General features: G+C 42.0%; 1 protein-coding gene across 1 annotated transcript in view; it reads left to right on the top strand.

Moving 5' to 3' along the window:
* Positions 1-16,845, top strand: part of MYO5C (myosin VC) — a 91,515-nt gene extending 74,670 nt beyond the window's left edge. Inside the window, exons 34-41 of the mRNA XM_037502500.2 lie at positions 175-273; positions 1,171-1,325; positions 5,483-5,572; positions 7,791-7,941; positions 8,607-8,889; positions 13,409-13,583; positions 14,044-14,124; positions 15,518-16,845. Coding sequence (XP_037358397.1) covers positions 175-273; positions 1,171-1,325; positions 5,483-5,572; positions 7,791-7,941; positions 8,607-8,889; positions 13,409-13,583; positions 14,044-14,124; positions 15,518-15,670 — 1,187 coding nt within the window. The 3' untranslated portion in view covers positions 15,671-16,845. The remainder of the gene's footprint in view (positions 1-174; positions 274-1,170; positions 1,326-5,482; positions 5,573-7,790; positions 7,942-8,606; positions 8,890-13,408; positions 13,584-14,043; positions 14,125-15,517) is intronic.
* The last annotated feature ends 7,875 nt before the right edge of the window (positions 16,846-24,720 follow it).

The following is a 24,720-nucleotide window of genomic DNA, read 5'->3' as shown; positions in this document are numbered from 1 at the left end:
ATCAGTGCTTCAAGAAATTCTTTAGGCTCAATAAAGTTTTCATTTCTCTGAAAACCACAGGAGTTCATGTGAAAAGCAGCCAAAATGGAGTGGAAAGTGACAGACTCGGGTATCATGAAATAGCTTGTGGAAGGTGTTCTGTGTGTTGAGCTAACTGCTTGCTTCCTTCTACAGGCAGCGACGTGCACTTGCCCTCTGGGCCCAAGGAGTACCTTGGAATCCTGGAATACAAGCAAGAAGATGAGGCCAAGCTCATTCAAAACCTCATTCTTGGTAGTGAAATCTGGGGCTGAATTTTGCTGTGTCTTTGAGAACCTGAGCATCCGTTGTTGCCATAGAGCGGGGTGGGGTGGTCCCTTTCCTTTCTCCATTGCTTTCTCTCCTAACCCAGAGCCCCTCAACCTCAGTACTGTTGACCAGATCGCTCTTTGTTCTGGGGGCTGTTCATTGTAGAGTACTGAGCAGCATCTTTGCCTTCACTGAGATAGGAGAGGTCTGCTGCGCCATGTGGGTTAGCTCCTTGGCTGGGATCGAACTCATGCTGCAGTGGCTGGTGATAGCTTGATAGGGCTGAGACTTTAACCCCTGCGCCACCAGGGAGACCCTGTTCCTCTGTCTTAATGCAGTCATGGGGAGGTCTTTGTTTGCTTGGGTTTGTTCTATTGAGTTTTTCTCTTCCCCCACCCCCATGCTGTCTCCCTGCCATACTCTCCTCCCCAAGGCCAGCCGAGCTTCCTCTATAGAACTGTTTTCTACCTGTTTTGCTGACTCACGGCAGGTGCATGGGATTGTTGAGATCACATTCCATCCTTATCTTGGAGGCTGCAGTGGGGGTACATGGAATGGGGGCTCCTCTCTTACACTAGAAATCTGAAATCCAGGGCCTCAGTGTCAGGGAGAAATATAAATGCTCTCTCTTATTCAGTCTTTTAAAAATGAGAAAGTACTTTGCAAGTGAGAAGAAGAGCAGGTGGCATCTGTATATTTTTGCCGAGAAAAGAGGCAGATTGAATTCCTCAAAGAGAAAAGACATCTCGCTGCGTTGGGGTACTGCATCAAGAACAGAAAAGCAAACAACTCCTGCCCCACAGTCAGGCCCCACCTGTTACTCAGCAGCTCCTTGGGAGTGTGGGCTGCCAGCTGTCATCTCAACGGCTCTCTCTGCTGCAGACCTGAAGCCCCGCGGCGTGGTGGTAAACATGATTCCCGGGCTGCCAGCTCACATCCTGTTCATGTGTGTGCGCTACGCAGACTCTCTCAACGATGCCAGCATGCTCAAGTCCCTCATGAACAGCGCCATAAATGGCATCAAGCAGGTGGTGAAGGTAGGAACTGCCTTGAACTTTGGCTGTTGGTATTATAACTACTCGAGGAGCACCTGTGGGAATGACTGTCCTTCCCTCCCCAGTCTTTGGTGAATCACATGATTCCTCAGACCAGTTTTAGGCACCATCAGGGGAAAAAACCAAGCTCTTAGGAAAAGACAAGTAAGATCAGGGATCTCCAAAGGCATAGATCTGCCAATAAACCTCAAAACCTTACCTTTCAGATGACACCTTGGTAGCCACCACCCCCATCGCTTCTGTCCCCCAAGAGATGAGATCCGACTGCAAGGGATATACCTTCTGTCCATGTGAAAACAGTGAGGAATGAACAGTGAGGAATAGGAAGTGTTATAGGGCAGCCCCGATATTGAACGGGTTGCCTGGCTGTGGGTCCTCACCCGCGCGTTTAAAAGGGACTTATTAATACTCCACTACAGGCACACACAAAAGGTAAATAAAAGGTTTATTTACAAGGGAAAAGGAAATAAGGAAAATGTACAACTCAGGGAGAAAATAGGGAAATAAAGTCTTTAATGCGTCCTACCCGATCCGCCGACCTGGAAGCTGGCAGAGAGCCAAAATGGGGGACCCCTCCAAAGCCCACGTGTCTGGCTTTATACCAACCTGGCTGCTTAACCGCACCCTCAGGTCCCAGCCACCTTCTCTTTGGTGGTGATGGGATTTGGAGTTCCCAGTGTCTTTTGGCTTTGGCCTGGGGTGTGGGTGGAGTCCACAAAGCCTGTATGGAATTAGCTTTAGGACATCCTTTCCCCCCTAACAGAAGGATGGAAAAGTTACTCATCTCTTCTCTTCTAAAACCACAACCCCAACCCAGAAACAAAGATGAGTGGCACATTAACTAGGAAGCAGTAAAATAGAGACCCATTCTTTTCCATTCCCTTCTAAATGAGAAACAATGTTTGATATGGGCTATCTTTGAATATTTTAATTGAGGGAGTGCTATCTCAGTTTATTAAAATATATGTTCTAGTAGAGCCATGAGTAATTAAATCTGATTTTAAATCCTCTAGGAAAGTAGAAGAATAAAAAAAGTGAATACATGAGAGGTCAGAATAATGCCCCCCCACACACACACACACACAGATGTGGATTCATTATTCATCATGAATTAATTGCCGGTGGCCAGCCTTGGCAAACTGTCATGTCAGGGGTTCCCGTAAGGATGAGAGGGCGGTGTGGACAAATCTGAGGGATTAGAGGGAAGGGGAGTGAGGACACTCAAACACTTGATCAGGGTGCAGACATCAAGCTGTTGAGGGTCTCAGCAGCGCTTTATACATTTCAAGCAAACCACGAGAGTGCACAAGCATATGCATTAAGGCAGGAAGATAACAATCATCACATCTTTTTCAAGAACAGCCACGGGCCTCTTTGCCCTCCTGCAGAGGTCGTGACATTTATTATTCTTTGTTTTAAGGAAGGCACAGTTGCTAAACAAAAGTGTTCATAGAATAGTCATTTACCTTAAACATCCAAACAGTCGTTTTATTACTAGTAAAAAACTTATGTGACTGAAACTAACATTTCTATGTTTACCATGGTGAACAATTAACTAAGGGCTGGGGGGAAAAAAGGAAGTTACCTGGGGGAAGGAAGAGGCATTGACTTTTCCCTAGCCCCAAGCTCTCAATTAAGGGAGGAATTTTTCTAATTTAACAAAAGAGTTTTCTACCTATTACTCTTCTACTTATCTGGTCAGCCTAGTTTCTGTATCTAACTTTAAGAGCAAGGGAAAATTCCTTTTTCTGTAAGATTGCTGATTGTTGTTTTAAGGAAATACAAATATTTCATAGGAGGCAGCACCTGAGATGATTATAGCTTTTGGGTCCCAGAATGGTTAATACATGACATATCCGTTGTTGTAACACTGACTGTTTTCAAATGCATTATTTGTGCTGCCATGGTTAGTAGCTTAACCAGTCACAAAATTGTTGTTGACTTATTCTTGAATGCACACTCTAACAGCTGCCATACCCATTGTCACCTCCAGGGGAATCAGCCCTAAACAAACGGAAGAATTTAGCAGGAGCCGGCTATGGCGCCTCCTGGCTTATCGGGAATTTTCTTACACTTGGAGCAGGGCTCCCGTCTGCCACTGCTATCTTTAACTTTAAAGTAAAAGAATTTCCTTCTCCATTTAGCTCTTGCCTCAAAAGCCCACATATCCATATTAAAGACTTGGCCAAGGGATGTTTACAGCCTTTTGGTTCCCAGAAGTTTTTTCACTTGTTAATGTAAGGCCAAATGTTGAATTACTGCCTTTTGGCAGAGAATTACTAATTTTATAAAAAATGTAATATTTGTGTCACGCAGTGCCATTTGCCATCAATTTGGTTATTCAGTAATTGATCAAACAGCATTTGCAGTTTTACTTTTAAATGTGTGTTTTAACAATGGTAGAAACTAGCCATAAACAAATGAGGAGAATCCAGCAGGAGTCAGCTAACGAGATTCCTGACTTTTCAGGAATCTGCCCCATACCCAGACCCTTGTCAGACGACATGAGTAGCTTGGCTCCCAGCAATTAGTAGTAGAAATTAGTAGTAGAAAATGAGCTTTTCTTTGGTGCTGGTGCTTTATATTAACTGTCTTCACTGTAGCTCCCTCAGTGTTCTTAAGGGGCGCCCATAGATGGATGTCTTCCCTGTCCATATTTTCATGCATTGCCTTTTCTTTGGGCACACTTAGAGATTGTGTTCGAGGCCACAGCCCCAAAGCGTTTGCCTCATCTTGCTGCTCTGGAATGTTTAAATATTCAGAAACCAGAAGGTGCACAGCGTGAGCAGTGTAGATCTTCCATCTCCTGCTCGCCAGCAGCTCCCTTCCCTCCTTGCTTTTGTGCCCGGGACCTGCCCAGGCCAGTGCACAGCCTCACTTGGCCCCCATCCTCCTTTAGCCATTGTGCCTTTTTCCCTGCCCCTACGCGCCAAGTTAAACTAGTGTTCTCCATCGATTCATCTTTTCACTTATAATCCAGCTTGTACTCCTGTCCCTCCACAGAAAGATCATTATAATTCCTCTTGCTAAGTCCCATGGTAGTTCCTTAATTTTTACTCTCCTTACCTTAACTGAAGCAGCAGCAGCAGCATCTCTTTGAAACCCTCCTACCTTGTCTTTCAAATCGTAGGACTTCCCCAGCTTTCTTCCCTCTCTGATCATTGTATCTCTGGCTCCTTCGCTGGACTCTTCTTCCTGCCCCATAAGGTGCGTTCTCTCCAACAGATTCTTGGGCCTGAACCCTTCTTCTCTATCTGTCTTTCCCTTCAAGGAGAGCTTCCTCCCACCTCTATTATGAGGTGTTCTCTGCTGCCCAGATTCCCCATCATCTCTCTATCCTCAAAGCTTTTGTGGCAGTGTCTGCCTCCATCATGTGGGCACTTAGCGACCTATACAGCTGTCCCCCTTTATGTCAATATGCCCAGTAAGAATGTAGACTTTGGGGGGCAAGGACCTAGATTTGCATCTCTCAGGCATCCCTGCAGTGCCTGCATCAAGAGCATAGCTAGTGATGATGCTTCCTTCCTTCTTCAGTCTCCTCTGCAGCTTTTTCTCTCTGCTCAGCTCCACCCTCCTTTTGGGTAGAGCAGGAGACCTGGAACCTCCCCCTTTCCAGGGGTCCACCCTGTTACAATGACATGAGCTGTGCAGAAATACTTCACAAACCATGAGCTGAGATATGTATGAGCTTGTTGATAGTATAAGTTTAGTAAGTATAAACTTTCAGCTATAAGATGAACCAGGTCTGATGATCTAAAAATGGTGACTGTAGTTGATAACACTGTATTATATCATTGAAATTTGCTAATTGAGTAGAACTTAGTGTTCTTAAAAAAAGAAAGAAAAGATAAATGAGGTGATGGGTGCGTACTTTAACTAGGGAGGGAGAATTCTTTCACAATTTATAGATATTTCAGACCACCCTCATATGCACTTTAAATATCTTACAATTTTTTTCGTCAACTATACCTCAATAAAACTGAGGTTTCTATAAGTAAAAATGAGTTTAATAAAGGTTTTAATGAGTAGAAGAATTTGTTTTGGTCAGAAACCACCAGTTAACAGGTCAAGATGTCTGTTCTTGGCTCACAGACACCGATATCACAAAATCCAACTTTGTCTTCTCTTATTTTTTTAAGGAACATTTAGAAGACTTTGAGATGCTCTCATTTTGGCTTTCCAATACATGTCATTTCCTCAACTGCCTGAAGCAGTACAGTGGAGAAGAGGTAGGATGGTGCCTGCTCTGGGGTCCGTGCTGCCTGCAGCGCTGCAGTCTTCTCATGGGCCTGAGCTTGTGTGGGGGCTGGGGACTGGGACGTCCGACGGCCGGGACACCTGCTCCTTACCTAGGAGGCCAGCCTCACCTCACTGGTTGGACAGAGTAGGAAAAAGGCTTCTAGACAGTTTGGACATGGTAGTGGACTTTGGTTTCCTTGACTTAAATCAGTGAGGTAAATCCAATGTTTTTGAAAGTTTTCTTCTAGCTGTCAAATTCTGAAATGTTTAGTATTGTGACTAAAATATAGCCTTTAGTTCAACATGCATGTATACGCAGGGTTCTTCTCTCTTCAACATTCTGATGATTCTTCCATAATCTGAAAATCCTTTGCTGACTCTGCTTCCAAGGGGCTACACACCATAAAGGAGGCTCCACCTTCAAGTACTTGCAGAGTCTCCACCTCAAGAACTTGCAGAGCAAAAAAAATTTGCAGAGCAAATTTCATTCACCTGAAATAACAAAATGATTTTAAAGTTTTCACTGCTCTCCCAAATTGTACAACCATTTTATAATCTCACTAGTAGTATATAAAGCTTCTGGTGTCTGATCCCTTGGCCAACACTAGATATTTTTTACCAATCTTATGGTAAAAGGTATGGATGTAAAACCCTACTTTGTTATCTTATATTGCAATTACAGGCATATCTTATTTTATTGCCCTTCTTTTCATTTCACATGCAATTGTGCTTTTTATAAATTGAAGGTGGCAGCTATGTGTCAGCAAGTCTATTGGTAACATTCTTCTAGCAGTTGAAGTGAGGGAGAGCATTTTTAGCAATAAAATATTTTATAAGTATATACATTGCTTTTTTAGACATAATGCTATTAAGACTTAGACAATAGATTATACTACAGTGTAAATGTAATTTTTATATGCATTGGGAAAATTATAAAATTGTATGACTCACTTTATTGCAATATTTGTTTTATTGCTGTGGTATAGAACTGAGCGACTATCTCCAAGGTGAGCCTGTGAGGTCAATTATTTTTTCATGTGTTTTTTGGTTACTTGGGTTTCCTTTTAAATTGATTACTCCTATCTGGTCTCCATTTTTTTAGGGTTTTTTTTTTCCTTTTTTTTTTTTTTAAAGATTTATTTATTTATTAGTACTGGGTACATTCAGAAGTGCGGGAGGGTGAGAGAATTCACCAGAGCCAGAGTGGGGAGCAGAACAGGCAGACTAACGAAACACACTGCTGAGGGGAGCAGCAGGTACAGCAGGAGAGGTCTGTCGCGCCATATGGGACCCTCACTGGTGGCTGGGGATTCAACCGGCGCTGCAGAGGCTGCAGGCAGTTTTACAACCCAGCGCTCAACCGCTGCACCACCAGGGAGGCCCAGGGTTTTTTTCCCTTATTAATTTAATCTTAATCACTTCATTAAAGGCCCCATCTCCAAAAACAGTCCCGTTAGAATTTAGGGACTTAGCACATGAATTTACAGGGGGACACAAAGAAGCAGTCTACAATACACATATCATTTTATTTACTTATTTATTTTTACATTTTAGAATACTTTTATTTTTGTGTAAAGTTCAAAATATGCTAAAATAAAGTGTATTTATTATAGATATAAACATGTAGCAAAATGTTAAAAGCAGGGATGGATTTAAAAAATTTCTACAAATATATCACTGAAACTTGTATGCTGGAGTGTTGCGTTTGTTTTCTTCTATGTGTTTTATGAATACAGGTATTACAGCCAAGTATTTATCCTTTTAGAGTTGATTTTTGTGTATGTTATGAGAGTAGTCTAGTTACAATGCACATTTTAAAATATTTCACACACTGATCTATCTATGCTCTGTAAATATAAAAGTATGGATCTTACTTATTACATCTTCTAACCTCTTACAGCAGTTTGTTTCTTTCTGTGAACTTCCATGGGCATTGTTTTCCACTGTAGTCAATCAGCTCGGGGTCACCTATTTGTGGGGAACTAGGTGGTACAGTGACATTTAGTTACAGAAAATAAATGCTACCCCAAACATCAATAACTCATGGGATACAAGTCAGACGTTAAATTTTGAAGTGGGAATTATAGTTTAAATTATAGTAGGAATTATAGTTTAAACTGATTGTAATATTTCTAGTAGAGCTAGTGCTTTTGTTTCCCACCTATCTACATTATTCTAATATATTTATATGCTCAAAATTGTTTTTAGGAATTCATGAAGCATAACAGTCCACATCAGAATAAGAATTGCTTGAACAATTTTGACCTTTCAGAATACAGACAGATTCTTAGTGATGTTGCTATACGAATATATCATCAATTCATTATTGCAATGGAAAATAACATTCAACCAATGATAGGTAAGAAAAGAAATAATGACCAAAAAATATTTACAGTGACATTGAGACTTTAAAAAAATAAATGTGATGTATGGAATGTGTGATTACAAAGAGTATAATTTTAAGATCAAGAAAGTGTAATTGCGGAAATGTCCACTTTTCAATTATTTGAATGCTTACAGTGATTACATATATGAAAGCACATGCTTCATCTTTTTCTTTCTGTAAAGGTGATACATTCTGAAAGTTAAGACAGAAAAATTGTTGCTACTTATGTGGGTAATTGTAGATCCTAGCCAAGCATTTTTGGACTCTTGAAGAACTACTCAAATTCTTCTATAATATCTTCAATTTCCTGAAGTTTAAGTATTTCAGGTTTTACATGCTTGCAAGATCATGAATTACCTTGCTAACTGACTCTCTCTCCTGGGAAGTTGAAGGACGTGGTGCTCCAAGCCTCAAAGAGGAGCCGCTGCGCTATAAACAGCCACCTGTCTCCATCCACCACCTATACTCCCAGGCATCCCAATCCTTGATTCTTTTGCTTTTTCTGTCACAACTACATCCAATACTGCCTCTTGTAGAAAATGTCCCACCTCCTGAAACAGACACATTGAGAACACTTGGAAATGTTCTCTAGTTTTCCCCAATGTATGTGCAAGAAAAGTTTCCATCTTCCTCCGTAGTGCCAGGCATGTTGGAGTATGAGAGTCTGCAGGGCATTTCTGGCCTGAAGCCTACAGGCTTCCGGAAGCGGTCCTCCAGCATCGATGACACGGACGCCTACACCATGACATCGGTCCTGCAGCAGCTGAGCTACTTCTACAGCACCATGTGCCAGAACGGCCTGGACCCAGAGCTCGTGAGGCAGGCGGTGAAGCAGCTCTTCTTCCTAATCGGGGCGGTCACCCTCAACAGCCTCTTCTTGCGCAAGGACATGTGCTCCTGCAGAAAAGGGATGCAGATAAGGTAAACCCCTACAGCAACACTTAACCTCTGAGAGGGTGCATGGAAAGAATGCTCTTAAAGTCGGAGGCCACACACTCCTTCCTCTCCCTCCACATGAGCTGCACTATGTGCAAGATGCCTCTTAAGACCTTGGAGGTGTCTGCTTCTGACGCCCGGCCCCTCCTGCCATCGTGTACACCAGCTAACTTGATGCTTCAGTTAGGTAACTAACTGGGAATGGTGATTGTGTATTTTAAATTCTGGCCCCTTGTAGTTACTATTACTCTCTGGTATTTTTTGACCACCACCTCTGAGACTAGCACTACCTGCTATAAGACAGGAGACAAAGGAGTGGGTGATTTGCACCCACTGCTTTAGAGAAGGTCAAATGGCTAAATAAAAATCCGAGGTAACTATGATTAAGTCCCAAGGAGGTCGTGCAGGAAGTGCTTCAAAAAGAGCTTATCAAGGACAGAAAAGTTCAAGAGGCCTGAATGCTGTCATTGGATGAATTTTTTTAAAGGGAGAAGACCATGGCAAACACGAAAAATGTGACTGGAAAAGGCATAGTGAGAGCCCCTTCTCAGGCAAGGGTACCTGCCTAGATTATGCAGAAAATATATTTTTGGGGAGAAGCAGAACCAAGATAGAGTGGCAGTTTGGGTCCAGACTGGGAGGACCTGGAGTACAAGCTTAAATAAGGCATTTGGAGTTCGTCCCGAGGACACAGTAATCCATGGTTTTGAGGTATCTGAACTCTTTTCTCCAAGTCTAGGAAACCTGAGCCATTGCTAGAATTAATGCTCTCACATACTTAGAAAACATACTCAGAGTTTTTATAATTTGTGCGGTGATTTGACACCTGTATGTGACAGGCTGGTGTGTGACTGGGGTGATGGTGATGGTAGTGATATAAAGGGAAGTGACAAAGAAGGCTCTTAACCAAGAAATAAGCATGAGACATTCACTGTACTCTTTGACTGTTAAAAGTTTAAAAACTTAGAGCTTATTTCTTCCTTACCCTCACAAACCAGGCTGGCAAATTCCCATGACACTAGGTTATGGTTTTCAGAGAAGAGAGAGTATTCAGGACTGGCCTTTTCAGACCTTCTCTCCAATGAGAAAAAGTGTTGTTTATTTCACAGCTCCAAACAGATGCCCTGTTGTGATAGGAGGGTTAACTCACCAAAAAGACATAACAATTTTTTCAAATTTTTTAATTTTCTTACATCGTTGTTCATTTGTGTACAATATTTGGTTTCTCACCTCAGGTGTAATTCCTATAAATTTCCCACCAGCACATGGCCCGTGAACTGTCACCATAGTCCCTCGTGCTCTTCACTCCCCTGTTTTTAGTCCTCTCCCTCCTCCTCCCCTGCTGTATGTCTCAGATCTGTAATTTGCCTGCTGGTTTAAAGACATAATAATTCTTAATGTGTATGCACCTAGCAACAAAAGTTAATGTGTATGCACCTAGCAACAGAAGTCAATGTGTATGCACCTAGCAACAAAACTTGAAAAAAGAAATGGACTGATCCATAATTATAATTGGAGACTTTGACTCTCTTCTCAGTAGTCGATAGAGCTAACAGAATATCGGCAAAGATAAGGAAGAACTAAAAATACCAGAAACAATCTAACTGACAGAACACTCTTCTGAGAGCCAGACCATACATTCTTTTTTACTGCACTTGGAAGAGTCACAAAAGTAGACCATATTCTTGTTCAGAAAAGAAAATCTTAGCAAATTTTAAAAGACATGAAATCATTTAATTTGTTCTTTCTTGATGTAAAAATATTTAGAAGCTTTATTTCAAAAATAAACCTGGAAAGGTGTCGGTAGGATGGTTGGTAACACTAGGGTATATTTTTACCTGTATACACCTTGAGTTTTTAGTGTTTTGTTAAAAAAAAAAATGACATCCACAATATTAACCATTTTTTTTTTAAAGATTTATTTATTTATTTATACAAGCACTGGGTACAGTCAGCAGCGCGGGAGGGTGAGAGAATTCACCAGAGCCAGAGCAGGGAGCAGAGCAGGCAGAAGGACCGAAGTACACTGCTGAGGGGAGCAGCGGGCAGCAGAGGAGGTCTGTGCGCCATGTGGGACCCTCCTCCGGTGGCCGGGGAGCAGCCGGGGATCGAACCAGCGCTGCAGAGGCCGCGGGCAGCCCCGCAACCCAGCACCACCGGGGAGGCCCTATTAACCAATTTTTTAAGTGTTCAGCACATTAGTGTAAAGTGTGTGCATAGTGTTTGGTAACAGATGCCTAGAACTTTTCCATCTTGCAAAACTGAATCTCCGTGTGCTCTGAACAACTCCTCTCTCCCCTCTCTCCTCAGCCCTGGGCAACCTCCATTCTCCCTTCTCTTTCTAAGTGTTGGATGGACAAAGTATGTTGTTTTACCATAATGAAATTAAACTAAAAATCTCAATTTTATAACCACATGAGGAGTTGCTAATCTGAAAGATCAGAGCTGGAATTTATCTTAGAAGTCAGTTAGTTAAATGCTCAAATTTAAAAACAGCTTCATTGAGGGCCTCCCCGGTGGCGCAGCGGTTGAGGGCTGGGTTGCGAAGCTGCCCGCAGCCTCTGCTGTGCTGGTTCGATCCCCGGCTGCTCCCCGGCCACCGGAGGAGGGTCCCACATGGCACGCAGACCTCTCCTGCCGCCCGCTGCTCCCCTCAGCAGTGCACTTCGGTCCTTCTGCCTGCTCTGCTCCCCGTTCTGGCTCTGGTGAATTCTCTCACCCTCCCGCGCTTCTGACTGTACCCAGTGCTTGTATAAATAAATAAACAAATAAATCTTTTCAAAAAAAATTTTAAAAAATAAAAACAGCTTCATTGATACATAATTGCATGCCATAAAGTTCACCCAATTTAAAATGTTTAAATTGGGCCTCCTTGGTGGCATAAGGGGTTAGGACACAGCCTATGAACCTGTCCGCAGCCTCTGCAGCATGAGTTCAATCCCCAGCCAGCCAGGGAACAGCCCACATAGCACAGCAGACCTCTCCTGACTTGCCCGCTGCTCCCCTCAGCAGTGTATTTCAGTCAGTCTGCCTGTTCTGTTCCCCACTCTGTCTCTGGTGAATCTTCTCACCTCCCGTACTTCTGGCCTGTACTGAAGTTCTTGTATGCATAAATAAATAAATCTTTAAAAAAAATGTTTAATTCATTGGTTTTTGGTATACTTAGAGTTTTGAAACCATCATCATAATGGGATTTTAGATTATTTTTTATCACCAAAAAGGAACCATTTACAACAACTCTTATCCCCTTACCCACATCCTACCTTCTGCCTCAGCTAGGCCACCATGAATGTTTTTTTTTTTTTTTTCCTCTATGGAGTTGGCTATTCAGGACATTTTTTTTTAATAAATCGAATTATAAAGTCTATTGACTTCTGTGACTGGCTTCTTCACTTAACATAATGTTTCCTCACTTCATCTGTGTTGTAGCCTGGATCAGTACCTCATTCCTTTTTATTGCTGAGTGATTTCCCATTGTATGGATGTAGCACAGCTTTGTACCCCTCCTTTTGACTTCTTTTCATTTGGGGGATATTGTGAATAATGCTACTGTAATGTTTGTGTACAATCTTTTCTGGACATGTTTGCTCTGTGTATGTGTATGTGTGTATAAATGTTTTCAGTTCTCTTTAGTAAGTATCCTGGAATGGAATTGTTGGGTTACTTGATGTTTAACATTTTGAGGAATTGCCAGACTGTGCCATTTTACATTTTTCCTGGTAATGTCTGAGGATCTGAACACCCTCATTTATCCAGAGAGATTGAGTAATTTCCCGAGCTCACGCAGTGGATTGGGGATTAAGCCCCATTCCTTTGGACTCATTAACCTGTGATGATTACTGACAGAAACAAGAAAATCCCAGTGGGCAGGAGCACAGTGGACTATGGTGGTGGACTGAGGGTGATTTGGTGGCTGGTACACCACAGGTTCTCTACCTTACAGGGTAGGAGAGGAGTCCTGTACTTCCACAATACAAACCACAATGTAAGCCAACATTACTTCAAGAAAAAACAAAACAGAACAAAAAACTAGTGGACTTAAGGCTTTTTACTAATTCAAAATTTTCTGCCAGTTTGGGAAAATAAACTTTTTATACCAATGTAAGTTTTCTCTTCAGATATCACTACGATTTTTTTCCTTTAATGGATTTACAAATCCATTAGAATATTTTTTATTTCATTGTTTTTATTGCATTTCAAATGAGGATAATCTATTTTCCCAAAAATGTTTTTTAATGTAGTAGACTCTGTACATTACTGAAGTCACTGTTATTTGCTCAGATTTTCCCCAAAGCTTGTAGCTGTTACAGCCCCACAACGTAGATCTTTGTGCTTCTCAGACTAATAGATCATGAGAGCTGATCCAGAAGCTACCAGGCGGTGGTTCTAGGAGCCTAGTGAGTTCTGGGACTTTCTTGGGATGCACTGGGAGGCTTGGTGTCCTCCCCTAGAGTTTTCTAAATGAATCACCCACTCTTCTCTACTCCTGTGGCTTTTATTGCAGGTGCAACATCAGCTTCTTAGAAGAATGGCTTAAAGATAAAAATTTGCAGAACAGCTTAGCCAAGGAAACTTTGGAACCTCTCTCTCAGGCAGCCTGGTTGCTTCAGGTCAAGAAGACCACAGATAGTGACGCTAAGGAGATCTTCGAACGTTGCACATCACTATCTGCTGTGCAGGTAACAAATCAGTGTCGTTGGTATCATCTTTCCTTGCTTAGCCAGTTGTGGAGTGCCCCTGAGCCTCTGCTCTTCGGGGAACATATTTATTTCCCATGGCTCACCCTTCTATCTAATAAGGGTTTATTAGATACTGACTCTAGGCCTTAAAAGCATGAGAATGCATAAGGCAGTTTCCCTGCCCCCTGTACTCATGATGGGTTGCGGGGGGATTGCAAGGATCCTGGATGAGGGAATTCTCTTCCCTTCATCTAATTCTGTAATTTTTCTTTGCTCCCTTCTTTGCCCTTCTCACTTTGTTTTCTGTTTTCTTTGAAATAAGTAATACATGGTTTTTAGAGCCAGATTATAGTATAAAAGAACTCCCTGTAGTTTCCAAAAGTTCCCAAGCCACAGGACCCATTATTTCATAGGCAGAGTTGTTCTTATCCATGCCTAATCCCATTTTATGTAATCACAGATCATAAAGATCCTTAATTCATACACACCTATAGATGACTTCGAGAAAAGAGTGACTTCATCCTTTGTTCGCAAAGTACAGGTGAGACTCTTAGGTGTTGCTTTTAATTTTTTTTTTTAAGATTTATTTATTTATGTATACAAGAACTGGGGTACAGGCCAGAGGTGTGGGTGGGGGGGTGAGAGGATTCACCAGAGACAGAGTGGGGAACAGAACAGGCAGATTGACTGAAATAACACTGCTGAGGGGAGCAGTGGGTGAGTCAGGAGCGGTCTGCTGTGTCATGTGGGTATCTCCCTGGCCGGGGATTGAACTCATGCTGCAGTGGCTGCGGATAGCTTCATCGGTTGCGCCTTAACCCCTTGCACCACCAGGGAGGCCCCGTGTTTTTAATCTTAACTCCTAAGACTAGTATAGGAAATTGATATTTAATTGACATTATAGAAAAACAGAATTAAATTATGTTTACCAAGCATGCAAATGCAATGCACTCATCTCAGAAGCAGCAGGAATTTTCCCTGTCAGATTCTTCTGTTGTCAGAAATTATGTCAGTCCCAACAGAAAGTCAAGGAAAGCTCCATGACTCATGTGCTGTGTTCCTTCACATCATGTTTTTTATCAGTCTTTGAGTATTCTGCAGTGAGCAGGAAGGGAAACATATGCTTTCCCATTTTTCTTATTTTAATCCCTAAAGTTTCTTCCCCAATGAACTAGGGCAACAGTTCTCAGTTTCAAGGATCCCTGGGGGTCTTTAAGACCCCTTCAGGAAACAGTAGAACCTTCTCTCTTATAAAAGCACATCCATGTAGGCAGACTTTTCTTCATATACTTCAATCAAAATGATATCACAGCAGGTCAAAGTTAGAAACAGACATGAGATTCCCCGTCTTCTATTAAGTCAGATATTAATTAAAGAGATTTACAAAAATGAAACAATACTATTTCTCATTCATTGTTTGGTTGTAAAAAATAGTTACTTGTCAATAAAATATTATATGTTAATAGGTATTGATCTTATTGTTATTTTAATTAATAAATATTTAAATTATTGTTTTAATATATAACATGATTAGTATTGATCATTATACCCATATATACAAAAACCCTTTAAGGTCTTCAGTATTTTTTAAGAGTAAAAGGGGGTCCTGAGAGCATAGAAGTTTGTAGACTGTCATGGGAATAGATAAAAGTAGAAAAGACATCAATTTACAGTCATCCACCCTGTGGGAAGTCAACTCCTGCGGTGAAACAGATCAAGTAAGTGTGCGTAAGAGCTGCTCTGGAAGTCCAAGGAGACCATTTCTCTTGGATTGTGCTGTTAAAAAACTCTTTTGTGTGTTCTCTCATCTGATTTTAAAAGCAAGTTTTCACTGGAGATAGTTGTATTTTCCTTATTCTCAACTTGCTGATAGCAATGAAGCAGAGTGCACTAGTCTTCTTACTCAATTTTTTTTTTTCTGGTTCTAATTTCAGGCTCTCCTAAATAGCCGGGAGGATTCGTCACAGCTGATGCTGGACACCAAATATCTCTTCCAAGTCACCTTTCCTTTTACGCCTTCTCCGCATGCTCTGGAAATGATTCAGATCCCTAGCAGTTTCAAGCTGGGCTTTCTCCATAGATTATAGCAGGAGAAAAGAGAGTAAATGCACTTTTCCCTCAAAAACTAAATGAAGGTCAAATACAAGGGATGTGGTTTATTAATTGGAAATGCTTTGGAATGTGACTTACTGAAGAAAGTAGAGTTCTCCCATTGGGCCACATCTTCTCCCACTCACAGTGCTGGTGCCGCCACTGCCACATCCAAGCTGTGGTTGGAAAGGCCATGGCTAACTGGAATCTTAGCCAGCTTCATATTAGAGTCTCTGGAAGGTTCATGTTATCTTGCAGGTGCTTCTTGGTCTAGCTGTATCTTGTGACAGGACTCCACCCAGAGGGAGCGAGAGCCAGGAACAATGTCTCCCAAGTCTCTAGGCTCAGGTATACTTATGAAGCCACAAGTCTTCCAGGAAATAATCCCATTTGGCCACCATGGCCTATTAAAAGTCCTCTTGCCCCATACTGCTGAGGGGTTAAGGGGGTGTTTCACTGACTCCTTTTATTGAAAATGCTTCTACATCAAAATATATTTATTATTTCAAATTTCCCTAATTTTTAAGAGACTATTCAATCTGAAGTGAATCATATGAAGTATTTTATGAATATACCTATGTTAAACTAATATGTTATTAAAGCCTAATTGCGACACAAATTATCTCCTCCTCTGAAAGAACATTTCTTTAAATTTTATCGGCTAACATATTTGCCATAATTTGTCATTGTTTAGAATCTTTCAAAATAACTTCTTCAAAAGCTAAATTTAAAAAGGCAACCAAAATGATTTTCTCAAATAATATTTAAATTTCCTCATAAAAATAACCAAAGAGTTATGTCAGTTCCTCCTTTTAAGAAATCGATATTTCCCATGTTGTATGAGAACTGACTCTTTATACTCCAAAATCTTTCTCGTTCCTTCCTTTCAGAACCTAAAGGTCACATGATAAGCACTCCAAGCTTGTTCTTTACCGCACCCCATGGTCCCCAGTAAGTCCTTCTATTCCTGACAGTGACAACGGTGGCTGTACGTGGCGATCATAGCCGTGTATCTTAGGGGTGGGGCTAGTACAGGATTATAAAGCAGTATCGCCCTACTAATGTGTAGACTGACTTCATATTATAACTCATTTAATTTACTTCACTTAGCTACTTTGTATATGAAGAAATGGAAAGGAAAACTTCATAATATTTTAATCAATAAAATAAATTGCCAAGTGAAGAGGGTCAGGTTCTTTTCATTGCTGGGAGGTCACATTTCTCTTAAGTGCACAAGATTTATGTCTTTCTTTAAGGGTCATGCTTAAAGATGTTAGAATCTTTATAAAGTCATAATACCTCATAAAAAGTTTGTAAAAATTTCTAGACAGGAAGTAAATATGCTTTAGGTCCTGGCTTAGGATGTCTGTGGGACTCCCAGATTGTACCAGAATGAGGCCAGAGTTAGCAGGGTTGCTAAGCCATGCCCTTGGCTTCTCTGTGCTCCTGGTAGGTCTTTCCTGCACTGTGAGGAGGAGTCCATTACTCTGCCTTTTCAGCTCCTATAACTCATGCCTGGCTTACACCTCTTAGCCTGGGTTATCAGCCAGTAACTTAACCCGTGTCCTTTGTTGACCTCTGAGCTCCTGCCAGGCAGGCACCATAACTTTCCCCACGTTCATCTTGCAGCTTCAAAATGAGAGAAACTGCAGGAGCAAAATCCTCCTGGATTTGAAGGAAAAAGGTGCCAGTGTACATCAGACTTGGAAAGGAGTAGATCTCGTTTGGGGTCAAGATAAGGGGAACTTGCAGAAGCCAAGTTTGTGCATGGAGCATGGGGCAAGCGAGTTGCGCACCTCAGTCTTGATCAGTTCTGCAAAGCTGAAGGTGGGAAGGTGATGCTGTGGGGGGGGGACAATGAGGAGGCAGAAGGTGCTGACAACATGCAGTCACAGGTAAGCGTCAGGTTGCTCATGTTTGTGTGGATTCACCAGGTCAAACCAGCCGAACTCTGCCTCCTGCAGCAGGCAGAGAACTCATCCAAGAAACTTGGTCAACAGGGCATCTGAAGCTGGGCAGCAGGGACCAGCAGAAGTTTCAAGAAGTGAGGGAATGATGCAAATGGCAGTGTGTGCCAGGCAGTGGGCCTGCGCCTGCAGGTGGGGAGGAACAGCGGCTGGGCTCTAATGCCTGGGTAAGGAGATTAGACGTGTTGCAGTTACTTCCACGCCTTCAAGCTGCAGCTCGAATTTCTCATCTTTCTGTTGATCGGTTCCAAGTGTTGGCTCTGTGCAAGGTGTGTATGTGTTAACATTACCTTAGAATAGTCAGGTTTTCTTAAATGCTCAAAAGTGTCTTGATGTGTGCACACCCAGCTGTTAACCATGGTCTTTCCAGGCAGGGGGGAGCATGGGCAGGGGAAGCAGCAGTGGCTAATCTGTATGTTCTAAGTTTTCACTGGCTTTTTTCCTGAAATAATGTGGTTTGTTTTTAAAAAATGCATTCAGTATTGGTACCAAGGAACAACTTCAGCCTCTTGAAAATCATTTTACCAATTTTATAACTGATTCCAGTGATATTACCTGTCAACAGAAGGCTCGGAGGGCAGCTTAGGGAATACAAAGAGGTTTTTAACATTTATTGTTTTATAGGTCTGTGAGATACATCCAGGTAGGCATCTGTTTCAGTAGTTTATTCCTTTTTACTGCATGAACATACACAACTGATCTAGTCTACTACTGGCGAACATTAGGATTTGCCCAGCTGGGGGCTATTGTGTATAAAACTGCTATGACATTCTTAGTTATGTTTGCTGGTTTTGAGGCTATAAGTTCATTTCTGTTGAGTATATGCCCGGGAGTAGAACTGCTAGGGGTCAGACACATGCTTAGCTTTAATAAGCCTTCTCAACCACTTTTCTAAAGTAGTTGAAGCAATTTATACTCCCCCGCAGCAAGGAGAGCCAGGTCTAGCTCTCCACATCTTTCCCCACACTTCAGCTTCTTAGTCCTTCTAATTTCAGCTATTCTGTTGGAAAAGTAGTGGCATCACTGTGTGGCTTAATTTGCAATTCTTTGATGACTGATGATGTTGAGCATCTATTTATATGTTTATTGACCATATGGATATCTGTGTTTATGAAATGTGGGTCTAAGTCTTTTGCTTAGTGAAAAAAAAAGCAATTTTATTGAGATATAATTCCCCAGACTTATCCTTTTCTTGTCAAAAATGCTCATTTGTTCTAGCTGTGAAATTTTCCCTCATAAAAAGGATTATTGCCAATAGGTGTAATAGAATGTGCTAAAATTAAATTTACCCAGTGATATAAGTACTAAAAGAAAAACATCAGGATATAAAATTCCAAACAGTACATGTAAACAGTATGGTCCCAATTGTCTTAAAAATCTGTTATTGCATACACCAAAATGTAAAGGGGGCTGTGGAGCTACCGGTGATTACTTCTTCCTTAGGCCTTTTTGATTTTTACAAAATTTCTACCGTGAATAAGTACAACATTAATAGTTTTTAAAAATACTATAATCTTTCAAATTTAGTTTGTAGCTTGTTTATGTTTAACCAGCCAAATCTGAATTGTGGTATGACTTAAGGTGGATAGGATTCAAAACTTGTGGTCCTCATTAAAAAGTGGTGTTTTCCAGGAACATGCAAAATCACATGATGCTGAAAATACTACTAGCAAAAAACTGAAGTTCAAAATTGTATGTGGTATATAATTCCTATTTTTTAAAGTATACACATATATCCTTACAAAGATACTAGAGAAATGCAGAGATAGTTATTTGTTGATATAGCACATGCAGGTGATGATCTATTTTCCTTCTTCATGTCCTTCTGTTTTTAATTATTTATAATGAATATTATAGCTCATAATTTGAAAAAAAGAAAATTCAGTCTGAGAAGGAAAATATTGTCTCTATCCAGATTTGGAATATTGGCACTTATTGTTTCATGTCATTTTCTGGATCTCTCACAATGCCCAGGTAATCTTCTGTTCCTACTCTGCTTGGTTCCTTGGGTTCCTCATGCCTTCCAGGCTTGACACTGCTACTCTGGAGAGCTCATCTCCTCTTCCCTGAACATAACAGTCACTTAACCTAGCTCCTTTTCCTGCTGCACATTCTCTCTCTGACCTATTTCTGGAAGCACAAATGCTGAAATAATCTGCCTGAATGACACCGCTCCCTGGCTGAGAAGCCCTAGGCTCACCTTTCTAATGCTATTATTTGAATCCTCAGCATGACCTTGTGACTGGCTGCCTCGGCAGGCTTGGACAGTGGGGGACAACATTATCACCCCCCTCCACTGGGCCAGGCTCTGATGGGTTTAACTCACTCATGATGACGAAGTAGAGCAGCTTGATAGTACCAGCTCTATGGAAAGGGCTATAGAGTCCCACAACATACAGATTCAGTCTCCATCATCAATTTTGATCTTGTTTTGGCCCATGGTATTTTCACAGCAATAACACGATGTGGGGCCTCCCCGGTGGCGCAGCGGTTGAGCGCTGGGTTGCGAAGCTGCCCGCGGCCTCTGCGGCGCCGGTTCGATCCCCGGCTGCTCCCCGGCCACCGGAGGAGGATCCCACATGGTGCGCAGACCTCTCCTGCCACCCGCTGCTCCCCTCAGCAGTGTACTTCAGCCCTTCTGCCTGCTCTGCTCCCCGCTCTGGCTCTGGTGAATTCTCTCACCCTCCCGCGCTTCTGACTGTACCCAGTGCATGTATAAACAAAACAAACAAAATATAATAAATAAATAAATAAAAACATGCCTCTATAAAAAAATAAAAAAAAAATAAAAAAAAAATAAATTAAAAAAAAAAAAAAAAAAATAACACGATGTGCTGTCTACCTCACAGGGTGACAGTGCCAGGCCAGGCTCGAGTGCTCAGTGTGGTCAGCAGCTGGTTCCCTTTTGAGCTTTCATCCCTAACAGACTGCCCTCCACTCCTTGTCAATTAGAGCTCTCAAGAAATACACCAGGGCCTCCCTGGTGGCACAGGGGTTAAAGTCTCAGAGCTGTCAAGTTATCACCAGTCACTGTGGCATGAGTTGATCCCTGGCCAGGGAGCCACCCACATAGGGAGCTACCCACATGGCACAGCAGACCTCTCCTGTCTTACCCACTGCTCCCCTCAGCAGTAGATTTCAGTAGATCCACCTGTTCTGCTCCTCACTCTGGTGAATCCTCATACCTCCCCCTTGTACCTCTGACCTACACCCCAGTTCTTGTATGCATAAATAAAAAAATGAATCTTTAAAAAAAAAAGTACCCCAGCCGCCCCTCTACTGTAGAAGCCCAACTCAGTCCATGAGCTGCCCCTTCTCTTTGCAGCCATTGTGACCTCTGCATGGTAGACATTCCCCTTCAAAGATATCCCATTGCCACCTCCCCCCAATATAAATCCCTCTTAAATTTGAAATGTTCAAACCTCAAATAGCTAGACTCAGGGGGTTCTTTGAAATTTGATATGGCACTATGGGACACCTGTAGAATTGGCATAACTAAGATAACAACTTCCTTCCCACCTTAACCTCCTTGGCCCCATCTCCAGCAATGCCACCACAATCCCTCAGCCTCTCAAACAGAAACCTACAAGTCATCATAGACCTCTCTCTCCTCATCCGCACACACTGCCATGTCCAGCTCCTCCTCCTCCTTTGTAAGTGTGGTCTAAACCCAATCCCCTGCATGACTTCAGTTCAGGCCTTCACAGCATCTTATCTGAACTGCGGGCATAGACTCTGTTTTTCTTGTATTTTCAGCCTCATCCCCCTGCCCATATTACAATTCCTCTAGTCACCATGCGATGGTAGATTTCAAGATCCTCATTTGATGGATTAGCAGAGATTCAGAGAAGTCAAGTGACTTGCCTAAGTAGTGGGGCCTGGATCTGATTGACCAGAGTCAGCACCTTTAGCCACTAGATGGTTTTGCTTCCTCAAGGTTGTCCTTCCTTCTGTGGCCCAACAGGCCTGGGCCTGTTGACTTTGGGTGAACAGGAGGCACCTGGGTTCTGTGACTGTCACGTGTTTAATAGGTAGGACGTCTTCCTTGCAGGAAGCCAATACCACATTTTCTTGGCCTCATGCACTGGTTGGAGTCTGCCATTTTTTGACTCTTGTCTTTGCTCTAAAAGTTTTGGAGGAGGAGCAAGTTTTTATTGTTGTTTCAAATTAAGGAATCTATTGCCACAACACTTTCTGTTGTGAAGCCCCACAGGGTAGATTTTGTGCAACACAGATCAAGTCTGACCTGTCTGCCAGATGCCAAAACAGAAGGTTCAATTGACCTGTTGTCTGAGACTTTCTTGCTGATAAGTGAGTTGGTGTTGGCCCACATGCCATAGTAAATAAAGGGTACAATGTGAACTGCATATTAGGTATCCCACATGTAAAGATCTGAGCAACTACCATGATAAAAGGAAGATAAGTTCTAAAAAATTGCTTCTGTTACTTTTTCGCACATGTATCCTTTTCTTCTTTTTCAGGTTCATCTTGGGTAAAAGATGTGTGATCAGACTTTTCTAGTTAATGTATTTGGCTCCTGTGATAAATGTTTCAAACAAAGAGCTCTGAGACCAGTTTTTAAGAAATCTCAACAGCTCAGCTATTGTTCAAAATGTGCAGAAATTGTAAGTGCCAGTTTTAAAATTTTAGTTACTGTCTTTGTGATGTCTAACGTGATGTCAGATGTGAGGGTCCTGTGACAGACGGGGTGCTGCAGAACCCATGAGTTCATTTGATGAAGTGTTTAAATATTATCCAGAGTGTTTCAGTTATTATTATTTTAGGGCTACTGTTCTTTTCTTCTGTCTTCACTTAGTCTGTTTGACAAGCAACTCTGACAAACTAACAGCCCGAAGCAGTGTTCTCAAGGCCCCCTACTGGCTAGGAACAGCTTTATTGAAAATGCAACCATTGCAGGGCCTCAGATGTGAGCATAAGTAAGCTCACAGAAAAGTGCTCCTTGGGCCTCCATCTTCAGCTAGGGCTAGGGACCAAACACAGATCATCGCATTCTTTTAAGTACGTGAAACAATCCTCACCACAGGTGGCGATGCATAGCCTGCAGACCTTGCAGCAAAAGTGCCTGCAGTATCACTGCAGCCGTGGCAATCACGTCTATCTCAGAGGATTTGCAAAGCAGTATACATGGTATGTCTGAGTGGAGCCTCCAGGAGGCAAAAGTGGTAAAGCAATCTTCCTCTAAAGCCCCACAGGAAACCCCCCAATTGTCAACACATTTTAAAACCATGCATCAAAGAGAGGAAAGATGACTTTTAAGTTTTATGCAACTGAAGGAAAAAAGGCAGTATTCCTTTGTGGTCCCATTGTAACCCCAGCAGTGATAACATTTTAAGCAAGTATTTCTGTAAAGCAAATGACAAGCAGACAGCATATGGCACAGGTTTTGGGGTAGCATGGCACAGCCTGACATTGGACTCAGAGTCACTGCTTCTACTTGCCAAGTCCAGCTTGTCAAACTGAGGACATTCAGTTTTTAAAAGAAGCCTGCTTTTTTTAAAAGAAATCCGCCATCCTGAAGGGTTCTATTTTTAATCTCGCTCTTCTGGTTTTAAGCAACTTTTGCTGTGGATAGAGGAGCCCAGAAACCTACCCATCACATCCTCTATAGCATCACAGGTCCCCCCCACCCCCAGGTCAGAAGCCCTGCCAGGAGATATTCTTCAGGTGACTGTTGGAGACCATCTCCACCATAAGCACAGGGGCATTCCCAACTACAGCTTCCTTTGGCTGAGGAGACACCCAATAACTGACAACTCTCTTTTATACAGATAGGTGTGTCAGATGTGGAGATCCGACCCCAGTGGGTCTGAATAGGGGCAAGGCTATAACTCCACCTCTGCTGAAATGTAGCACACCTCAACTTCTCTGATTTCCAGCTTCCTCTCTTCAGGATTAAAAACAAAAAACCTAATGCCAAAGTACGGGAAGGCAGTGAAGCAAACTTTCCCAGCCATGAAACAGTTATACGACCTCATCTCTAATGGTATACTCTCCAAATTGTAGACTTTCACATTGGAGGATGTTTGGAGTTTAGAGAATCTCCAGAAAAGGGCACACATCAGTATGAACTGCCACTCACCCCAGGTCTTCACAGACCTAGCAGATCCTGGGCCCGGCACACACATCGCATGATGTTGGAGAGGTAGCAGCCTAAGGAGGTGATGAGAGGATATAGCTTTACCTTCTGAGATGATCTGGTGATAAGTGTCCCCCATGACCGATTATTTAAATTACTTCATGTGAATTACTCAAATGTATCAAACAGCCTTAGTAATAATGATGAATGTCTACTGGGTGCCTCGTGTACGCTCAGTGCTCTACTGCTCACTCCTGTTGAAAAACCCTATGAGGAAGAGTTATTTCCCACTGACAGATGAGTCTGAGAAACAGAGAAGTTAAGTAAACCACCTCAGGACACACAGTACAGCCAGGAGTTACCTCCAGGTAGTCTGGTCTATATAGCCAGTGCTCTTGACCTTTTGCCTCTCTGAAACAGGTGCAATATTTTTGCTTTTATATATCGTATATATACAAAGCATTCATATTTATATACTTTATGTATTATTTTATATATTTATCTTATTTTCTTTTTAATTATAGATATATATTTTATATAGTCCATTTTAAACCTCCATTTAATAAACTAACATTAACTGAGTACTTGCTATACCAGTCATTATACTAAATACTGAGGATAAGTGATGAATAAACTTGTGATGGGGAAAGAGAGAGGAACTGGCAGTTAATAAGCAACTGCTCTGGTGGAGAATTGGGTGAGAGGAATACTCACACATCTTATTTAATTCTCATAATAGCCCTATGAAGTGATAATGTGAAGTAGATTTTCCAGAGAAGGAAACCAAGGAGCTCAGAATCTAACCTCTGAAACAACTATGTATAAATTAATATCAATTAATTTTAACTTTTCTTAGCTAGACAGGGCCCAGGACAGACAGCGCAGCTGGATTCCTCAAGGCAGGAGGGGGTACATAAAGGGTAGAGGCAGTACCCAAATTCTGCCTGGTGGTGTTAGCTCTCGAATTTGTAGCCTTGGTCTG

This window comes from Talpa occidentalis, unplaced genomic scaffold (genome assembly GCF_014898055.3).
Source record: "Talpa occidentalis isolate TD23 unplaced genomic scaffold, MPIMG_talOcc4v2.1 talOcc4.11, whole genome shotgun sequence".
NCBI lineage: Eukaryota > Metazoa > Chordata > Mammalia > Eulipotyphla > Talpidae > Talpa > Talpa occidentalis.
The sequence above is the reverse complement of the archived record's forward strand: the minus strand, read 5'-3'. Positions and strand labels throughout refer to the sequence as shown.